Below are 21,960 nucleotides of genomic sequence, written 5' to 3'. Positions count from 1 at the left end.
ACAAGACAGGTCTCCAGGTCTAAGAGATGCTTTGAAGGTAGCCTGATAAAGGATGAAATGATTTGTTATATATTCTAATTGGCAAGTGAGAATATATACATTTGACTTGACTAGAACTACCCCCTCTAAAACAAGCTTGCTATGTATGTTTGCTATGTAAGAATATAGGTTTGTCCATGGTCCAGTTTTTCGCTGGGTTGGCCACTGCTGCATCATTGTAAAAACCCAAAATGACTCAGGATGTGTTGCAGCAAAGTTGTTTATTTTAAATACTAAAAAAAAGTAATCCATAATCTGTATTACCAAATGAACATGCTGTAAAAGTACTACATGTTGACAGAAAAAGCAATTACATGGCCATTTTAGATAGATGGGTATACCTTTTTAATAACAATTATTAATCCAGTATATTTTTTTTTAGGTAGGCAACATGCCTCAAGATTTTGTACATATGTGAAATGGCTGTGTATCTAGTTTCTATTCTATGCCTTTGTCTTCAGGTAACAGAGCACCAGCTGCCCATAAGAGTTAGACATTTGAAATCTTTTCAGCATTATTGTCCATGCTGGTTCTGTCATCTGCACTGTATTACTTCACAAAGCAGCTATTGCATAGTTATTGTTGAGTAAAAAATGACTAGTTTGTTTAAGTATTGTCTTATATACATTTAGTGCCACTTAGAACATAGATTTGCACGATTTTTAAAGGGCTGCTTCTTCAGACCAAAACAGTCCTTTATGTAGATGTAAAAAAATAAGGGAACTTTAATAGTGGATTTACTTTTGGCATTACAATTTATCCCAAGACTAGGCTTAATCCATGTCCAGGAAACTGACCTTTAATAGTTATAAATTATCGTGTTACAGTTCGATAACCTAGAATAAAAAAAACTTTAAAATAATCTGCTGGAATAATGATGCGATTATTTAGAAGTAATTTGTGCATCAAGTAAAAAAACATTTCTGTGCAGTCGAGGATGAACTTAAACACCTGCAAATTTGATCCTGGTGCATGTTTTCAAAACCATGTTTTCAAAACAAAAGTCACTGCTACAGAATTCAGTAGGTCATCTGGCACCTCAGGCATGCGAGCCCCTGCCGGCCTGCCTTCCTAGCGCCTGCTCCGGCATTGCCTGTGAGGACTCGTCCCTAGCCTCCACCACCGCGGCCTCTGTGCGGAGCCGCCGGTACTCCGTGCGGAAGATGATCACGAAGCCGCAGGAACCCAGACAGCACAGCCCCGCCATCACCAGAACTGGCACTGTGTGTGTGTGTGCACAAATGGAACAGAAGAAAGAGAGGGGAGGACGAGACAAATCAATGGCTGGAGCTCAGCCAAATCACTATCATTATCAAGACATGTCCGGCCAAGAAACACGGAGAGGATGTCTGTGTTGGCGTGTTCCCTCACTGGCCTGCTGCCACTCTTCATACAAGGGATAGTTATTCGGGGAGGCGGGCATGAGAATGACGCAGTAAACGCCAACAATGGACACAAAGGTAAAAAAAGTCTTTGCTGAGATTGCCACTTTTAGCATACCAACATGTGGGCTTATACGTACAAATACTGTAGCTTCTCATACTAAGAAGTTGATCACATTTTAGCTTGCATATGCTAAGGGGGAACAAACATTTAGGGTGAGCCTGATGAGTGAGAGTTTACATCACACTATTTTTCTGAGGTGCTACGTATGTATGGTAATAATGACCGTATACCAGTCTGAGGTTTAACTATGCAGAGCCACAAATTGGGTAACTACAAATTAGCTGACAACTTGAGCTGTGAATTCTAGTGATCTGTGGTTTGCTATGCTGGTACTCAATTGCACTGATAATTGCTTATACTTACGTAATTTACCGTGCGGTTTGTACGTTTCGGCAACTCTCAAGTCACATTTTGAATGAACGTGTGGTTTTCATGCCTCTGTTTTTTCTTCACAGAACGTACACGGTCATAGGCTCACTCCTGCTAGGCTTCTCATGTCACACTAAGAGGAAGTCTGTGCTGGTCAAATTGCACCCTCACCCATCCAGTTCAGGTTGGCATCGCCACCGGCAGCACATTTGGAGAGAGAGGAATCCGCCTTCGTTGTGGTGAGGGCTTGCAGCAGTACGATATAGATGATTGACTGGACCTGCCTAATGAACCGAGACCAAACACTAACTCGGTCACAGCCTACTTCACAGGAAGAGTAAATAGCTCTACTGAACCCAAAAATGTACAGTGTATATGATCAAGGCCTTATAAAGTGTATACTGTATTGTGTGAAATCATACATACCCTGAAATAAAGATCATTCCAGCTGAAGTTGCCTCTCCGACTGGATAGGAGCACTCAACTGACAGCTCCATGGCAACTGGATAGACAGCGAATCCAAACAAGCCAAAGAGGACACAAGCGACAATAACAATGGCTTTCTGCTCCCTCATCTGGGAAACCTGGTTGGAACCACAGCATAGAGATCATACTGAATTCAACATGGATTTTGTATTTTGCCTCCCAGTTGCTAGTGTATAGTTATTGTTGTCGAGTCAAAAAATGATTTTACTCTGTATAAGTATTTTCTCATATACCTTTAGTACCACTTAGAACATAGATTTTCACATTTTCTTTTAAGGGCTGATTCTTCAGACCAAAACGGTCCTTTATGTAGATGAGAGAAAAAAGGGAACTTCAATAGTGAATCACCACTGGCATTAAAATTTAGCCCAAGACCAGGCTTAATCCATGTCCAGGAAACTGGCCTTAATAGTTATAAATTATCATGTTACAAGTCAATACACTAGAATAAAAAACTAAAAATAATCTGCTGGAATATTGATGCTATTATTTAGAAGTAATTAGTAAATAAAATTAGTGCATTAAGTATAAATAATTACTGTGACCTGCAAATTTGATCCTGGTGCATGTTTTAAAAACCAGACAATGAAGCAAAAGTCACTGCTACAGAATTCAGTAGGTCATCTGGCACCTCAGGCATGTAAGCTCCTGTTGGCCTGCCTTCCTAGTGCCTGCTCTGCATTGCCTGCTAAAATGACTGGATGTCCTAAATGCCTCAAGGGTCTCAATATTCCACTCACCACTGCAAAGGCAGTGCAGGACAGAGATGTAAGGCACATGCTTATTTTGGTGGCTTCTGTGAACCTCTTCGTCTTGTCCACCAACAGGCTGAGGAAGGCAGCGCCGATCACACCAAACACAATGAAGAGGGCACCGCACAGCCCTGCAAAGTCCTGCCACAGCCAGTCAACGAGCCAATGAAACATTTCATTGTGTTATATGCACCAATTTATTTTAACTGCATTTTAGTCATTGAAAATGCACTGCATTGTTTAAAAAAAAAAAGGAAAAATTCCAAAGGTGAAAATACAAAGAGGCTATTTTTGGTGTAAGCCTTCTGAAAGGAAAGGCAGATTCGGTCCCATGCAGTGGCTAACTTACACTGGAGTAACCTTTGACACAGAGGATCTGCTCCAGAAGGGTGGAGAAGCAGGTGAAGATGGCAATCCCTGAACCAAAACTCAACAGCAGCATCACATAGGCCTTGTTTGTCAGCAGCTGCAGGGGTGACGGAGAGAGTACATCTCCCGTTACAGGAGAAGGTGGTGCAGGGAGCTTGGCCAGCACATAACTAGCTGAAGTTATGTCCCAATGGTACTAGTGGTACAGGATTCTTAGATTTGAATGTGTAGATTTGTATGTGTTCAGAGTACCAGTTTAATGCCCTGTAGGAACGGCTCAGAGTTGGAGGTGTCTGCACTGGCAGAGGGTGGCGTTGGGGGAACACTCTCCCGGATCCCTACCGTTGCTAGGAAACAGACTACGATGGCAGGTATAGCATAAATAAAGAGCTGTAACAATGACAGAGAGCATCAGTGTAAGGGACATATGCTCTATCATTAATGGATGCACATTGCTTTATGACCATTCATTTATGTCTTACCAGCATAAGAAGACTGTTGGTACCACTAACGATCATTGGTGAGAAGATATTTGCAAAAAGCAGTCCGAGTGGATTTGCTGGAAAATGGATATTTTCTATAAATATTTTACCCTTATTTAAACATAAGGAACATTACTATTAGTTATTTCACTTTCCCTTTTCAGAACATCATCTAAAACTATTCATGAGTGACTCACACATGGAGGCGATCATGTTGGCTGTAGCACGCTGGTGCTCAGGGAACCAGAGAGCCGCCAGTTTGGTAGGGGAGAAGATGAACAGAGGCTGGGCCAGAGCACCCAGTGTCTGGCCTCCTATGATTGTGGGGAACGTGGCCCACTGTGGGACAGAGCTGAGCACGCCCACCACCCGCATCACGCTCCCTGTCATGTTGAGCCAGGAGCCCAGGATCATCTGAGGAAGTCACAGCAAACATACGCACAGGGACCAGCTAAGGGAAGGTCAGCCTCCAGCAAGGGCTCACCAGCTTTTCAATATGCCAAACATGCTTCTGACCCAAATCCATAGTGCAGACCTATCATTTAGCCACCTTTTTTGTATTATGATTGGAGTAAATATAGACAAGGTTTTGCTCACAGTTGCTTCATATCTACCTTTATTTTCAAAGCCTTAATTTTATTCAATATTTATACACATTTTTTACCTTTTACTGTAGCTAAACCCTCTTTCTGTATCATACATGCACGAGTACACCCCCTGTTTGTGTTATACCTGTACAAGTACAGTAATAGCATTAGTCTTAAACTCAGTAATCTTCCCACAACAATATGTCTCAAAAATGTACCAGCTATAAAATCACACAGGTAATACAATTTATGAGCTATTTGGAAAGGAAAGGCTAATAAAACATAAAAGTGTGCTATTCTGCTCACGGTCAGCCGCAGTCCCAGTGTATCCAGCATCCATGTGGTGACAAAGCCCAGGGGGATGGCCACTACCATGTAGACAACCGAGAGCCAGTTGACCTGGTCCAGAGAAATGGACAGCTTCTCTGCCACGTGATCCGCCACGGGCGCGAAGGTCAGCCATTGCTGCAGAGCAAAAGGCAAACAACACAGCGGCCAACTAGTTGATACCATTCAGTAAACTGAGAGGGAGATGAAGTGTGTGCATAGGTAAAAATACAACACTCAATTCAGACCACCTAGAGTAATACCTATGAGTGAATCTGACGTGTTTAATGCGTCAGCAAAACAGTCTGTTTTTTCTTTGACAAGGTATATTAATTTATTGTATTCAAAATGTACCATACCACTGTGTTAATTGTGGTTATGACAAAACTAACTTTTACACTGTTTTACACTTTTGTCATAACTACTTTTACTTCCATATATCACAGTATGGAACTATAAAAGCACAATTCAACTCACATGACCTGAGCCGGTTATACTGGACAGCATTTTAATTCATTGACAGTGCAGAAACTATTAATGTTCACAGTTCTCAGTTCTTAGAAGGATCCATCAGTGAACGCACTGGCTTCAGTGTTAGTGTTACTCTTGGCAACTTTTCAAATCATTGACAAAGTCCCCAGCCTCAGTAGACGGACAGCTTATGGAACTGCTCTGCCCCCAGTTGTGTGATCAGAGTTATAAGGATATGACACACAAAAGTCTTATGACCTGGCCTCCCCAACATGTCTGATAAACCCAACTACTAACAGATGTGTTTTAATAATACAAATACAGCAGTGAGAATTGTGACCAAGTCAGCAGCTCACCAGTAGTAATACGTCAAGACTCCACACAACAAGAGGCATTATTAACGCTCAGAAATAATAGATTTATGCAGCTGAGTGGGACTACTGTCAGCTGATGTGATCTCACAATGGCTTTACTGTTCGGCAGCAGAACCAGTGCAAAGACTGTCTGCAAAAACAGATGGAAACTGGGACATCTTAAATTCGCAGCCAACATTAAAAAAAAACAGCTTGTCAATTTGTGTGCTTTCCAAATTCTTTGTGTTATGCTTTATTTTAGCTAGTCAATTAGTGCTAATTATGTTTTCTTAAAATATTTTTGGAAGACATTTTTATTAGCAGAAAATTCATCCACTTCTTTTGGGAACAAAAAAGGGAACTTGCATTACTGTACATCACTGGGAAATAATCTGTAGAGTGGAGGGACATTTTGTTTTCATTTTATTTTTATTTACTTAGTTAATTTGTTTAATAACGGTGTTATTGCTCTTTGATATGGTATTACGAGTTCCTTGCGTTCAACTGTCCAATAGCTCTCCCCCGATTCCACAGGACGGCAACAGTTTCTCTGACTTCACTCATCATACCCTTCACGCGTGGGAAAGCTAGAACAACAGGGTGGTCCTCCAGTACCTGAATGACCACCACCCCCCTCCATTCAGACTTCTCATTTCTTACATTGGAGCTGTGAATGGTTCTTCTGATTAAAGACAGTAGAAATCTAGTACTCTGTCCCCATAACTGGACTTTAATAGAGCTTAAAGTTCTGATTTTATAGGGTTTTGATGGAACAGAATATTCCATAGTAACAAGTTTGCTCAATGAGACAAACTAAGAAAGAGGATGGTGTTTCACCCTGCCAAGAAATTTTAATACAAGAAAGAAAAATGAAACCCTTTTGAATACCTGGATTTTTGCATGAATGGCTTCTAAAACGTGATTTGATTTAAGTCAATCTTAAGTAGCCATCAACCTACACAATATTTTACATTACCTTTAATGCATGAAGGACATTAAAGAAAAAAATCCATGAGCCTCTAGGACAATTATTTATTTAAACGAGAGTAATGGAGTCAAATGTTACTGTCAATTTAGGTGCAGATTTGACTTGCTCTGCCATTTCAATTTTGGTTGTCTACTCTTCACAACAGAATTCTGTTGCAATACGTGTGATATGGCCCAATCAGAACAGATTTGGAGAATCGTAGAAAAAAAAAGTAAAACGTTGAAAAGACTTGAAGAAGTTGCAAAAGAATATATATATATATATATATATATATATATATATATATATATATATATATATATATATATATAATATAAATATAAATATATATAAAATATTATATTATATTATATTATATACACATACACACAGACCCACCAAGGAGAAACAAAGCTGTTCTGCTGTTCTGGCCTGAATCCTCTCAACCAGATCACCACAGACAGAAAGGGACATTGACTCACTGGAAGAGACCAGTGAGTCAATGACCAAGAGACCAGAATCTACAGCAAGGACAGTGGAATGTAATTTGGTCTGGAGAAGTCTGATTAGTTAAGGAAAGAGCTGAGGAAGAGGAAACATGATGAAGATAGAGGGAATTAAACCATCACAAGGCCATATAACAGATGCGGAGGACAGCTATGTAGAGATTCTTTAATCACATGGGATCCATGAAGTGGAAACCAGAAAGACACATTCCAATAAATCCATAGAGTAAGCCAGGTCCTCCAGGACCAGCTGAATGGGAATAATAAGAGATCAAAGCTGCAAGCATATATCTGCTGCCAGTCATCAGCTAACAAAATAACACCCAGCTAGCACAATAACGAAGACAGCAGCTGGAAACTGTCTATATCAAGACCAAAAAACTCCTCACAATGCACAGAGCACTCCCACCAATGATACAACATCCAAAGGATTTACACCAGCTGGAAAGAGGGCAAAGGGGCTATCCAGGATGAGACACAGAAAATCCATGAATACACCCAAGCAATGGCCCCCAAGGATGAGCTAATGAGAGACATGGATAACATGGAAGTAGAAACATGATGCCATGACAGGATAAGCCCATCCATGGAATTACAGATGAGGATGCAAGACAATCTTTACAATGGCTGGAAAAGGCATGACTAGAGTCACTAATCATTGCAGCACAAGAAAAAGCACTAAGCACTGTGTCAATCGAAGCAGGAGTGTATAAAGGCAAACAAGACCCAAGATACTGACTGCACAAAGAACCCCTGAGACAAGCCAGCCCCTAGTAGCAGGAATGAGAGACACAACATATAAACTACTATGTACCATCAAACATACAAACCTCATCTCAACTTTGAAGCATGATGGAAACAATATAATGATGTGAGGCTGATTTCCTGCCTGAGGGCCTGGATGAAATATATTCATTAAAAGAGACCAAAAAATTCCAAAGTGAATGAAGAAATTCAGGATTACAATGTCAGGGCACTTGTCTGTGATCTAGAACTCAAAAGAGATTGGGTCATGCACCATCACAATAATCCAAAACATAAGGAAAAGTATCGACAGCAGCAGCTCGGAGTGAAGTGATTCTATATTTTATAATTGACAAGATCTGAAACAAGCCCTTCAGAGCAAAGGTTTCCAATATTATACATAAATTGAAATAGTTTTGTATCAAGGACCATACCTCCTAAATGCTGAGCAGGACTAAACAGCTGTAAAAAGCTTAGTTACTAAAGAGAAATGTTCACATACTACTTACACCAATAACCATTGTTTAAACATTTACAGCACTTGTCAGAAGCCCTTGTTCCGAGAGAATTACCGGAGTACTTTGTGGTCTTTATCAATTACTATCTTCACTTGAGCAGATAAGTCAATGTTAGGAATGGAGTGTGTAACCAGATGAGAAAATGCAAACACACCGATTCTTCAGTGGCTACACTCTTAATTTATCAGTGTTAGTCTCAGCTATAATTCACACCCAAAGTTAACACGAAACTGCACCTGGACTAATAAATTACTGATCATCACACCAGGACTAGACTGAAAGCGACAGAGCCAAGCAGGTTGTATACTAAAAACCCACAGCTTACCTTAGCAAATAGAGGATGTAGCCCGAAGGGAAAACACTACAACAACTTAAACCATTCGATCAATATAGATACAGCACTGTAAAATGTTTTGTGTGTTGTATTTATTATGACCTAAGCGATGATAAGATCACATATTAGGTACTATGTAGAAATCCACGCAATTCCTACGGGCGCTTAACTGTACAACCGTGATATTTCATTATAATATAGCATGGATACGTTTCCAAAACACTGAAATGCGGAGATAATATCTTCTGAGTACAAATTAAAAGCGCTCATATCTTGCCTTGGTGTTTTAATCTGAAATTATCCCGTCCGCAATGAAAATATGTGGGTCATACAAAACCAGCAGGACCTAATTACCCCTCTTATTGATCGGAAGTGTGTTACTTTGATCCCTTGTCGACCTACTTTGGTGTGCGATAAGGATATATTGTATTTCCTAGGTTTAGAACAGACTTTGTTGAATGACCTACCACTGAATTAGAGCAATTTAGTAGGCAAAGTATACATAAAATAAGCCATCTTCTTTTGTACACTCTGAAGTCAGCCGTTTTCCTTCGTGTCGAATTATATTCATCTCGTGTTTCGGTGGAACTGGTGCTGAGTACTCCATCATCCATGAGTCAAGTTGTACAGTGAGAAAATGAAACAATCACGACGTAAGATAAAGTTTTCAAGCAGGAGCATAACTGAGTTTAAAAACTGAAACTATTCTTAGTGAAATCCGTTTCATCCATGAAAAGCAAATAATAGTAACTGTACTCCGTAGCAAAAGGTCCACGTCAGTCCACGATAACAGGTAATGAAATCATAACACAGTATAGACCGGTAAAAAGATGGTAGACCCTGAACCGGTTAGTCTAGAACGCCGCGCGACACCTAGATAACCACGCCCTGTGACTCGTGACTCATGACTCACGGCACGTGGCGCTGCATGCACGTGCCATTTTATTAGAAACATCTAGCTTGTAAATAGACCTTTTAGGTGAAAAGTTATAAATAGCCTATCTATAGTACAACTTCTAGTCCTTTATCGACGATCAGTCTCTAACAACATATATATTAGTGGCAGGCCTCTCAACTCAGCGGTGACATTGAGGTGTAAAATACAAGCGACACTATCAAAAAATAACAGATGGACAGATGTGTGTAGGTCTGTAATTGCATACTTCATAGACTACCTATGGGTTTGATGCACTTATTACACTAGCTACAATGGCGCTGGTGTTTATAATTTTACCATACCATAATTTTCAACGTCATCCGCAAATGATTCAGATGTGTATTTATTTATTTATTTATTTATTTATAAAAGGCTATGTTGTAAGCATTTCAAGAAATAAAGATAAGCAATACCTCTGAATCATTACCACCTCAATTAGCCAACATTTAGCTACTTTCAGTATTCGTATTTCATCCAAAAGTACTTCCAAGTCGCGTCTCCCAAATATTATCAATGTGACTTTCTAACATGAATGAGGCAAGTCACCGTTATACTGTATTTAATCCCGGACTCCACACCTCACTCATTCAATTCTCCACCCCACCGTGAACTCCGCGCATGCGCAACAGGGCCTCGAGTGTGGCGTTTCGGCCTGTTTCGGAATTGGCCGGGCATTTTCGCCTCTTTGTTTTACTGATAGTGGATTTAACTCGGATTCAACCCAATATCAAACGGAGAGCTTTATTCATAAACAGGTTGGTTAATTTACCTTGAATTGATCCTTGCACACTAATGCATGAATACATCTTCCGACAGGTTTTAAGCTTCAATCGAGGAATGTTCATTTATTGTCTTGTTTCTTTCCGCTTGAAGCTATGCATGCTATACGTGTTGTTATACGTGTGCCTATGTGGTCGTGCGGTGTATGGCGACGCCGGGCCCTGCCGTTTCTTACTGGGGTTGTCTTTTACCGAAGAAAAAGTGTAATTTTGTGCGGCAGGAGTTTCGTAGAAACGCATTAAATGTGCCGTCGTGCGGGTTTCCCGTGCATGGCTTGTCCTTTTGCATTACGTGTGTTGTTTGGTTCGGGAAACCAGTTCTCTTTTTCCTTTAGCCTGGAATGTTATTGAAAAAACCGTCAGTCCACCACCATAAGCCACTTTTAGGCTTTAAAAGTTTAGATTTGCCTCGCATGAATGTGCTTAGGCCATCGAATCCTTACATTGAATCAGGACAAAAGAAAGTTAAAACATAAAGACCCGATTCTGTCCCCGCAGCATGTGCTAACCTGATCCTTCGCAAAGCAACTGGACCCAACATGTCAGGCTTGCTCCCATGATTGAGAGACCGTCATGGAATGATGTATCCAACGATTTACAGAAAAGAGCCAAACAAACCTTACTGAGTCGGTGAACTGCAATATTAAGTTGTCAGCCCCGAAGATTGGCTGGAGGCCACATCATTAATCGGTCTTTGCTACTGACTTGTAGATCAAAACAGTCAGCTATGAATGGCTATGATATTCTATCACCCTAATCCCATCAAAAGCCCCAGTTTTAGCGCAGTTTCAACTTCACTTGATCGTGATCGTTAGATATAAATTTGGAGTGTGATTCGCGTTTGATCAATTAGTGTTACCTGTTTCTTAAATGTTTTGACCAAATACCCGAGATCCATTAAAGCCACAATGCTGAGTGTGATGCCAAATGGAACATGAATATGATTGATTTGGATTGGTTTAGCTCATTATATATACAATATGTTAAGGTTTGAAGATGGAACAAGAGACAAATTGGTCACTTGGCCAGACACACTGGAGCCGTTGCTCTCAAGCATCGATGGCTGATTGTAGTAGGCAATGTTGCTTAACAAATCAGAAATGACTAAAAGCAAAAGTTGTCATCTGTGTAAATTTTACCAAAAATGTTTAATGATGAGCACTAGTTTTCTGTAAACTGAATTTTTACCATTTTGTTTATTATGGAAGATTGAGAGTTCTCAATGGCTCCCGATTCTGCCAAGTGTATTTCAGGATAGGACTGGCAGAATTAGGAAAAATTCTGCTAGGCTGTCAGTTGTGCTTGTTCAGATCATTACTCAGTGTTCTAGTTTGACTGTCCTTTGTCATGTAGGAGAGTATGAATGAGTCAGAAATGACAGAAGAAAGGTCTGCATTATCACTGTGAACTAAACTACATTTGGATATTATAGCATGCTGTAATCAAATTCTGTAATCAGGCATGGCTTTCTTCTCCTCATATGATGTGCGAAACTCACATTAAGTTAAAAAGCCAGTTTGAAAATATACACTCGGTGGGGCCTGTGTTTTGTTGTGTTTCTGCCACCTTCGCATTGCTGGCAGCAGCTAAAAGGTTTTCCGTTGAGACAAAGCTGCCAGTGCAGCCTGTGTTTTCAGTGCGAGTCTAGAAAAGCAAGTTCTCAAACGGGTAAAGCTTGTGGTCAGACATTAAGCAATGCAGGCAGCCATTCTCGCTGATCGAGTGAAAGCTTTGAAAACAAAGCAAATTATACAAAAATGTTCTTGTGAAGTGTGACCCAGCTGTTGCTGACTGAATGCCTTCATGTCCACATGTGTTTGGGGGCCTTTTTTTTTTTTTTTTTTTTTTTTTTTTTTTAAACTGAAATAAAGCCCAGACCTTGGGCTTAGTTCAGCCAAAATTGTTTTTACATGCATATGATTTTTCTGAGGTTTACTGAAGTTAGACTTGGCTGAATGTACTTAGGACAATGGTTAGCATATTAGTTCACTTAACCAATGAAACAGGCTAGCAAACACCACTGAAGTGAGTCTGATGCAAAGAATTCGTCTGGGACCACAGGAGACAGTGCAATTTCAAAGGCTGAGCCGGAGTCACGATACCGAGTATTGTTACCGATTCATATTTCACATTCCTAGCTACTTATTTCAGTGGCATATTAATGTTTCTTCATATTGAGAAGACACACTCATTAGTGGTGGCATCTGCTACAAAGCAGTGTGTTTTCTACAGTGTGCTGCTCAACTGCTGTGGACCTCTTCCTCTGCTGTGGGTCCTGCAGGTGTTGACAGCGTGCGTAAAGCATTGATTTTGCCATCTTATTTGTAGGTTCCAGAGTAGATTCACACAGGTTCCAGGGTTGTATTATCTTATGACACAAACATGGTCTGTGCTGTCAGATGGTAAGGTAAGTGATTTGATCCTTCATTACTGCCAAAAGAAAGTCCAGTCTCTTGTAATGATCTCTGATATTGGTTGTGCTTGTGACACACTACTGATTAAACCATGTACTTATTGTGCCCTGGGGTAAAGACACAGGTGGCGTTCTGTTCCACTGAAATGTAGGTCAGTCATATCCATTCGTAGCATTCCAAAGCGTTGGACACTGCATGCTTCCATTTGTATTTCTGTATTACATGTTGTGTTAAACTGTAGAATGGTTTGTGTGATAGACTCTGCTGGTATTCACTGCTTTACTTGTCCTTAGTCGACTCGGAGCTCTTCGATTTAGACTACATGCCATCCTTGCAGAGGGGTGTAAACGCAATGCATGTGAGGCGCTGGCTACTGCTGATTGCTACTGATAGTTTCAGTTGTATTTGAAAAGTTCCTGCCCGGGCTGTTTAACACATGCTGAAACCGGTGACAATATAATTGGTTTTATTGGCCAAGTATGCTAACACACACAAGGAATTTGGTTGTGGCTGTTGGTTACTCTCAAGCAATACAGATGGTGTACAAACAATACAATATACATTATACAGATTATATACAAGACAAACAATATACACACGAGAACATAAGATCAGAATCAGATATAATGGATTTGCTGGTACTTGTCCGATAGAGGACTTTTAAGCTCAACAGACTACGTCCTTGACAGTACATGAGTGTACCATCATTATTGACATCTATGAGATAAAACCACAAGGCACAATGCACATCTCAACAACCTATTTCCCATATAGATATAAGTAACATTAGGAGTAAACATACTAGGCACAGGGGCAAGAAACACTAGACATAAAGATGATCAGATACCACAGTTGCATTGGTATAAGGTATGTAGTAAAGTAAATGCCATGCTTGGCCCTGGAAAGGGTTCAAAGGTCAGTTATGTATGGTGGGGCTTATCAGAATGGAAGATACTGTTGTGGGATATTAATGGATTGCCATGAGTGCAAACACACTTGACTTAAGTGCTCTGTGTGTGTTTTATTTTAAATGGCCTACCCTCACAGTCACAGTCAGTGTGTGTTGTTTTTGAAATGGCAAAAACGGGTACTGAAGAATTCCCTTGTCTTTTCTGAACTCTGCATATAAAGGATTTCATAGCCTCTTTTAAGATAATGAATAAGGATTGTCATAACACACCTGGATGCTTGTAACTGGTTCAAGTGATGGCCCACAGTGTTGAGTTGTCTGTAAATGTAGCACTGAAATAAGAGAGCTGGGGTGTGCAGATTCGAGGGGCTCTTCCCCAAAGGATAAACTGTAGTAGCAAAATTATCAGCCTTGAAGTACATTCACATTGTAAAGGCCTACCATTGTTTTCAGTAACAGTAATGTCTTTGGTTACTGTGGTTTGCTGATGTAATAAATTATGGGGTGGTGATTACTGCCAAGTCTGCTAATGCAAGAGGAGATTGTCCTCTTCCTGTTCTCAGCTTGGCTGTGCGATATCTGATGAGAGCAACTGGTTCTCCGAGCCCTCACAGCCATGACTCTGGGCAGCATTTTGGGGGGGGAGGGACTGGCTCTGTTGCATGTTACTTTCAGTTTTGACCAGTTATTTTTCCCTCCTTACTGGTTTGATGTTTCTCTGCTCTGCAGATGCCTTTTGAACATTAAAGCAGTTTAATGAGAAACATTTGAGTGGACTATGTGACTTGTACGGTTTGACCATTAGTCAGGAGTTTGTGATAGACTGATTAGTGGGCTAGTGTAACAGATGTCACATTCATAGCCTGCTGACCTGGTGTCATTATCACTGTGTCAAATAGAGTTTGCATGAGTGCATGTGCTGGTATTCTGGCGGTGAAGCAAGCAGCGAGATTATCTCTGCTGTTTGTCCATTTGGCAAGTTGCTGATTCTGAGCTAATTAACTTGCCTCCTCTGAACCAAAGACCAGCTTATTTTGCTTATTTGATCTTATTTAAGTCCCCTGTCATTTTTAGAGGTCCAGTTACCCAATGGCCTTGTTAATTTGATACTCTGAATTCTGACGCTGATTTTAAAGACTGCACTGCATCTCAAAGCCTTAAACAACCCCTTCTGTCTCATTCTGCTGCGTTTTTGTGGACTGTCTGTTTCCCAGGATCAGTTATCTGTGCTTTCAGATCAACCGCCTACTGTTTAGTTTATTTTATCTCCAGGCTTGCATGTGAGCCTGGCGTGTGAGAGGCAGTCTCCCCTCTGTGAGGTCGTCTGAGCCCAGTGCTCTCATTAGCCCTCATTACAGGAGGGCTCTGTGCAGTCCGTGGTGGCTGTCGCTCCGCTGCTGCCCTGGGGCTGCCCCGCGGCCCCTGCCCGTTCACAGCGGGCCCTCGTCTGCGCCAGCATGGCGCAGTCTACGCTTTGAGTGCTAGGTATGGGAGCATAGCGGTACACATGCCCTACGGAGAGATCGCATTCCCTCTGGAGGACTAGCCAGGGGTGATATAAGGGCTTCTCCTGTGAGCGCCCACTCACGTATCCTTCTGGGTGACGAGGCGCGTACTTGCAGTGTGATGCCTCTTTCTGTCCACCTGTGCTGGCTGTCCTCGTCAGAGTCAGGATGAAGTCACTGTCTCATTCATAAACTTTGGCTCTTTGCGCAAGGGTAGTATCATGCGCTCCGCCTGAGATTAGGTTTGCTGGTTAGGTTCTGATTAGGTTGAGTAGTGCATTGATTAGGTTGACCAGTGCACTTAAGTTTGTTTGTCCAGTATGTATCCGGAGCGGTGGGGGAAGCTTAATATTGAGAATGTAATATTTAGATAACAGGTTGGACTTGTTGGAACTGCCAAAGTTAAAAACACTTTATGGTTCTCACAGTACTGGCTTCAATATTGCAATAAGATATTCTAAAGTCTCCTATGTAGGGCACTTAGCAAATGAGTACTCAGTCAAATCAGAGAAAATTGCTTTGTGCATCTATATCAAAGGCTGAGGGCATCAGACATGCTCATTCTCAAACCCAGGCCTTCCAGGAAGTAAACAAGTGCTCTGTGTCCACACCAGCTAATCTCAAATATACCTAATGAGTGCTCCATGTTGCTTTGCAGGTCTTTGACAGATGTACCTTATTTATCAGTCCTTGATTTTAATTTAATTTGTCCACATCAGAAAACTGTTCATGCTTTTATGTTCACACCGCATTGTGCATTAGCTGTTGTGGTTACCAGTAAGCTACTTTGTCTGAGAAAGCAGTGCTTGAACATTCTGAAAAAGCCTGCATGAAAGGCTTCCATTTTTACAGATACCAAGTGCTCACGGTGACATGAGGCATCCGCAGAGATACTATGCAAACGACTGTTCCTTAACAAAAACGGAGAGGGCAAAAGGGTGCTCACACACTAACAATGTCTGTGTGTAGTTGTGTACTCTGGAATTGGCTGTATACCTCTGCTTTTCAGTACTGTGAGCTAATGGATGCTGTCCAGTGGACCTCTGAAAATATCTTTTGTTGGCCGCATTGGGCCCCATTGGGCCCCATTGGGAAGTCCTACTATTTGAGAGTCTGAGCTTTTTTTGAAACTAGCCTCAGTTTTCATGAAAGCAGCTAGCCTCGGTTTTCATGTAATTAGATCACCAGTGCAGACAGGAACCTTGTGATGGAATTTGGGGAAGTGAGTTATTTTCACGCACACAGAGCCATGTTTACTTCCCCTGCGTGGGGTGTGAGCAACTGCCACCCACTACTCAGTTCCACAAAGACAGTGTCCAGGATCCAGCCCTCACAGCAGAGCTCTCAAACCTAGACTGGGTCATTTTGTTAACCCAGTACACCTGATGTGAGGAGTCCTAGAAAGTGGTCCTTTAAGACGGGGATGATGTATTTTCCCATGTAGGTCTATGCAAACATCATGATTCAAAAACATACAATTTTTATGAAATGGGCCTAAACCCTATGCAACAAATGAATTAATTTTCAGTTTACGGTTAAGTTAACTGGGTGTAATTTCTGTGTTTCCTTGTTGAAATCTTTTTTTTATGCAGTGAAGTAATAAACGCAGCTCCTACTCCTGCAAGTCACCTTGGCAAGACCAAACCTCTGAAAGATAATCCTCTGCTCACATAGTTGGTCTTAAAGACTTGGCTTTCAGTAACTTCTTGGTTGCACAATCTGCCAAGCCATTTAGTAAGCAAATGGTACTGTTCTTTATGCGCTAGCATAACGTTATTAGGCGGCTCCAACACCATTGAGGCTCACTGGAGGCTTTGGCTGATTCTCCAGGGAATTTTTTTTCTTCTCTCCCTTGTGCTGTTCTCTGGACTGCCCACATCAGCTTAGTAATATGTCCCTAGTTGGCCTACATCCCCATGGACTAAGTGAAGTGATTTCACAGGCCAGTGGGCAGACGCTAGCAATGATGGTGGCCGGCTTACGCTCTCTGTGTGGACCTGGTAAGATGGGTTTTTGATAGCTAAACAGTGTGCGTGTTGTGTGGGGGGTATGTTCAGAAACACAACTGCTTGGTGTCTCACGGTCCTGTGCCTTACGGAGGAGTGTGCTTTGGCTCTCACAAAAAATCCAAAGCAAAGGAGGCAGGCCCCCTGTGTCTGTCTGTCCAGTGCCGATTTGATGTTTTGTTGGTTGTGTTTTGGCTTCCAGACTCTCTTTTGCTGAATGTGATGTGTAAATTGCTCAGAGGTTTCTATGGATAATCTTACAATCAGGTATGAATCATTCCATAGCAATAATAGTCTTTAGAACAAACATCAGCAAAAATACATACGTTTTTTTGTACAAATTATTTCACACTATACATTTTATTAGTGAAGGGGGGGGGGGGGGGGGGTGTCGGACATTGAAGTTCAGTTAATTTGTTTGTTGTAAGACTGTCTATGCCCTTGAGATCATAAGTGTGATACCCAAGTGAAGCGGACACATTTCTAGTCTTCTCCAGCCAGAATGGCTTAACAGTGCCCTCACCTGGACTGACAAGGAATCACAACTTAACATGAATTCATCAAGAATGAACATGACGTTCCTTTGACAGGAATAAAAAAAACCTCTCACTTTTCAGAATAAAACATCTCTCTGCTGAAGAAAGACTCAAGTTTTTCACTGAAAGCAAAATGAACAATATGCTGTTTAGTTGTGATAAAGGATTAGGATATGATAAATGTTATATACTGTACGTGAATTTTCTGATTATTTCCCCAAGACTTGAATTTTTTGAAGATTCAGTTCCTCTATAGTGCTGAATTTAAAGCCCCATTTTGAGCACAAAATGACCGACCTTATGAATTGGTAGTGTTCTCACTCTCTCTCTCTCATGAGCAGTTTTGCACACCAGTGCTGCCTTTATCAAAACTTTGTGTTCAAAGGCGTCTGGCTGCAGAAGCTATGACATGTTCCACGACATGTCTTTCCTCCTGTCCTGCATTGCCTTTGACTGAGTCCCGCATTGTCCTGTGTGTTTCCTCTGCAGGTGTGTGAGCAGCAGAACAGGATGAAGCATTAATGCCAGCCTCCATCTCCTAGAAGAAGCCTGGCTGCCCCTCTCTCTGCAGTAGACACATGGCAGCATTAGGGGTAAGTTAAAACGTACGTTTCCATCCACACAACTGCTCGTTAACATGAGTATCTATTCAGCGACTCACATGGCAGCCGCTCGGTGCGTTTAGGCATGTAGACATGGTCATGAAAACCTGCTGAGCTTCAGACCGAATATCAAAATCGAGAAGAAAGTTGATTGTTGACTTTGGTTGTGATATGGTTGGTTGTGCTAGACGTGCCGGTTTGAGTATATCAGAAACTGCTGATCTACTGGGAGTTTTATGCACCACCATCTCTAGGGTGTACAGAGGATGGTCCGAATAAGAGAAAATATCCAGTTCTCTGGGCGAAAATTCCTTGTTGATGCCAGAGGTCAGAGGAGAATGGCCAGACGGGTTTGAGCTGTTAGAAAGGCAACAGTAACACAAAAAAACACTCGTTACAACCAAGGTATTCAGAAGAGAATCTCTCATCGCACATCACGTTGAACTTTGAAGCAAATGAGCTACAGAAGACCATGTCGTGTGCCACTCCTGTTAGCTAAGAACAGGCAACTGAGGTTACAATGGACACGGACTCACCAAAATTGGACAATAGAAAATTGGACAAACATTGCTTGTTCTGTGACATTCGGATGGTAGGATCAGAATTCAGAACAACATGAAAGCATGGATTCATCCAGCCTCAACAGTTCTGATGGTGGTGTGGGGGATATTTTCTTGGCATGCTTTGCCTCCCCTAATACCAACATCATGTAAACTCCACAGCCTATCTGAGTGTTGTTGCTGACCATGTCCATCCCTTTATGACCACAGTGTGCCCATCTTCTGATGATTACTTCCAGCAGTAATTACTTCCATGCGCCGCATCACAAAGATCAGATCATCACAGTCTGGTTTCTTGAACATGACAGTGAGTTCACTGTACTCAGATGGCCTCCACAGTTCCCAGATTTCAATCCAACAGAGCACCTTTTGGGATGTGGTGGATCAGGAGAGTCATATCATGGCTTTGCAGCTGACAGTGCTCCAGCAACTGTGTGATGTTATCATGTCAATATGGACCAGAATCTCTGAGGAATGTTTCCACCACCTTGTTGAATCTTCTGAAGGCAAAAGGGGCTCCAACCGGGTACTTGCAATGGATACTTAATAAAGTGGCTGACGTGTGTATGGAATTGCCACACACTCACAGTGTGCCAGTGACGCTGAATGTGGGGTGGCAGAGTTCTGTGTGTGAGAGCTCTGCCTAATCTCACCTTGGTCTACTGGATGCTCTAAATGATAATCTGTAAAAAGACGGATTCTCTTGAGTCTTGGTGAGATTGTAATAAAGGAAGTGTTATTCCCTGGCCAGGCTTATGGAATGGTGCATGGTAATGAGAAATGAGCGTCATGGTGGTTTGGAAAAGGCGCTTTGCCATAGCTGTTAGAGTCGCTCCTGCTGGTGAGAATTCCATGCTGGGACCTGCTATTTGGCCCATCACACAGTCAAAGTTGACTTGGAAGGGAAATTTAAAAGAGTTGGTTAGGGCACCTTTACCAAAGATCTCCCTGTGTGCTCAGACTGAAATATTTGAAACAAAAAGCTTTAAAAGATACCATTTTTGTTTTATATTTTCCTGACAAAGACTCTTCTAGTCTTCTTTGTGTTAATTTGGAGAAAGAAGCAGTGCATTTCCATACTTCATCACAAAAGGCTGTTATTTTTAGCTAGAAGGCAGAAAAGCAGATGAGCTGCGCTGGCGTATTGAGACATGCCTGTTTGCTCAAGTACTGGGTTATTTCCTCCTGTTTTTGGCTGCAGCACCAACTGTTGCAGCACACAGCATGCCTGGCGCGCAAACTGCAGTCTCACTGCTGAATGTGGACTTGCTCAGGAATACTGAACACTGACTGAAGGCATAAATGTCACGAATGACTGTCTTTTTACTGTACACCACCTTCAAAACCAGCTCCTCCACTGGAAGACCTCCTTAGGTCTTTGAGAATTATCTACACCTATTTTATTAGTAAAGGGAATGCATATAGCTATGAAAGGCGTTTTTTGCAATAAGCGGTTATTTTTTGTAGTAATAGTCTATGCTTATTTTTGGTTCATTTCATGTGCTCTGTTTTACTGCTTGTGACTCAGAACCCCGAGATGCTTACAAGAAAGATCAAACTGTGGGACATCAATGCCCACATTACATGTCGCCTGTGTGAGGGGTACCTGATCGATGCTACCACTGTCACCGAGTGCTTACATACCTGTGAGTACACGCGCGCACGTGCGCATGCACGCACACACACACACACACACACACAATTGCCAACCAACACATGCACTTGTTTGCTCAATTGGCCTGCAGAAGATTTTAACTAGTTATTGTCATTTATGTAATTTATATATCTGTGTAAAAACAGTGTGCAGTTTTTCGACTTCGTATTTAAGTAGGAAAATCTGAAAGTAAAATGTAAAAATACATTTCCCTTATTCTACCTCAGCGGTATTCTGCTGTTAGAAGCAACTGAGATGGCTCCTCGTTTGTTTTATACAATCAAGTCTGTAAATACCAGAGTCACGTTTCCTCCTGCTTTTCGTTTACCGTTTCACACGAGCACTACTAACATTGAACAGTAGAGGGCAGCCTTGTGCCACTCATGGCTTGTGCGGGTGGAATATGACAGAATAGCTTTGATCAGACGTGTACAGGAGTTTCAATCACTGCAGCTTCCGTCGTGAAAGAAATCAACGGAATGTTGTTTTACGTTACCCTCCTTACTCTTGCTGAATAATAGCAGTGTCAGAAGAATCAGTCAATACGTAGAATGAAGCCACACATCATTCTTTCACTCTTAACTCCAGTGTGATGGTTTTATATATGTATTGCAACATAAACTAGTGTGTGTTTTATATAACTTATGCATTGTGCTAGCGCTCTCCGACGTGTGCTGTCTCTGCAGTCTGCAGGAGCTGTTTAGTGAAGTACCTGGAGGAGAATAACACATGTCCCACATGTAGGATTGTCATTCACCAGAGCCACCCACTGCAGTATATCGGGTGAGTGTTCACTGCAGCAGCCAGACAAGACCCACCCCACACGCACACACGCCTCTAGGCAGCATACAGCCCAGAAGGGCCATTGCTCACTGACTTGTGCCTGTTCGGACTGGAACTCTTCGCTACTTTCTGTCCTCTGAGTGTGTGTATGGTGTGCTTTATATAGCACTATGGCAAGGTTAGTGAGAGCACCCAGCTACTCCGACTCGAGGGAGAGACACGCACCACAAAAAGTCTGTAAAACTAACCAAATACTTGCACACTGATTAAAATGGCAGTGAGGGATGTAGTCCTCTAATTTTCCCCCCCTTTGCTCTCTCTCTTTCTCTCTCTCCCTCCCTCTCTCTCCCACCTTCCTCCCTCTCTCTCCCACCTTCCCTTCCTCTTCTCTCTCTCACTCTGCATTTCTCACTGTTTGCCATTTTGGTGAGATTTTCACACGCACAGCGAGGACGGCCCCTGCAGCACTGTGCACGCAAGCATGCAGTGGGAAGGCGGCATGATTCTGTTCAAGCCAACGCTGC

At 41.8% G+C, this 21,960-nt stretch overlaps 2 protein-coding genes across 8 annotated transcripts in view; one reads left to right on the top strand and one right to left on the bottom strand.

Moving 5' to 3' along the window:
* Window positions 1–241: 241 nt before the first annotated feature.
* Window positions 242–9,609, bottom strand: slc49a3 (solute carrier family 49 member 3). Of its 3 annotated transcripts, XM_027009626.3 has the most exons (10): window positions 9,218–9,609; window positions 4,837–4,995; window positions 4,141–4,357; window positions 3,944–4,020; window positions 3,714–3,851; window positions 3,442–3,558; window positions 3,081–3,233; window positions 2,281–2,438; window positions 2,026–2,138; window positions 242–1,260 (listed from the first exon to the last, which is right to left on the bottom strand). In XM_027009626.3, the coding sequence occupies exons 1-10, from the start codon at window positions 9,362–9,364 to the stop codon at window positions 1,079–1,081; spliced, it is 1,461 nt and encodes a 486-aa protein (XP_026865427.3). In that variant the 5' UTR covers window positions 9,365–9,609; the 3' UTR covers window positions 242–1,078. The 3 variants fall into 3 exon arrangements, with proteins under 3 accessions (XP_026865427.3, XP_081569022.1, XP_081569021.1); XM_081712896.1 differs by lacking the exon at window positions 2,026–2,138; XM_081712895.1 differs by lacking the exon at window positions 3,081–3,233.
* A 719-nt stretch (window positions 9,610–10,328) lies between these two features.
* Window positions 10,329–21,960, top strand: part of pcgf3 (polycomb group ring finger 3) — a 56,651-nt gene continuing 45,019 nt past the window's right edge. For 4 of the 5 annotated variants that reach the window (XM_081712899.1, XM_081712897.1, XM_081712898.1 and 1 more), the window contains exons 1-4: window positions 10,329–10,442; window positions 18,327–18,430; window positions 20,528–20,645; window positions 21,340–21,436. In XM_081712899.1, the coding sequence (XP_081569025.1) occupies window positions 18,416–18,430; window positions 20,528–20,645; window positions 21,340–21,436 (230 nt within the window). In that variant the 5' untranslated portion in view covers window positions 10,329–10,442; window positions 18,327–18,415. Of the gene's footprint in view, window positions 10,443–18,326; window positions 18,443–20,527; window positions 20,646–21,339; window positions 21,437–21,960 lie in introns of those variants that run through there. The other variant, XM_027009646.3, reaches the window with a different exon arrangement.

Source organism: Electrophorus electricus, chromosome 4 (genome assembly GCF_041902795.1).
Source record: "Electrophorus electricus isolate QZ-2024a chromosome 4, ASM4190279v1, whole genome shotgun sequence".
Classification (NCBI taxonomy): Eukaryota; Metazoa; Chordata; class Actinopteri; order Gymnotiformes; family Gymnotidae; genus Electrophorus; species Electrophorus electricus.
The sequence above is the reverse complement of the archived record's forward strand: the minus strand, read 5'-3'. Positions and strand labels throughout refer to the sequence as shown.

Excerpts from the sequence above, each read along its gene's own strand:
- slc49a3 (XM_027009626.3), bottom strand. The coding sequence starts at position 9,364 with ATGGATGATGGAGTACTCAGCACCAGTTCCACCGAAACACGAGATGAA. Across the intron at positions 4,996-9,217 it reads TAAATTGCTCTAATTCAGTG|CAATGGCTGACCTTCGCGCC; the intron begins GTAGGTCATTCA and ends TTTGCTCTGCAG. Across the intron at positions 2,439-3,080 it reads CCTGCACTGCCTTTGCAGTG|GTTTCCCAGATGAGGGAGCA; the intron begins GTGAGTGGAATA and ends GGTTCCAACCAG.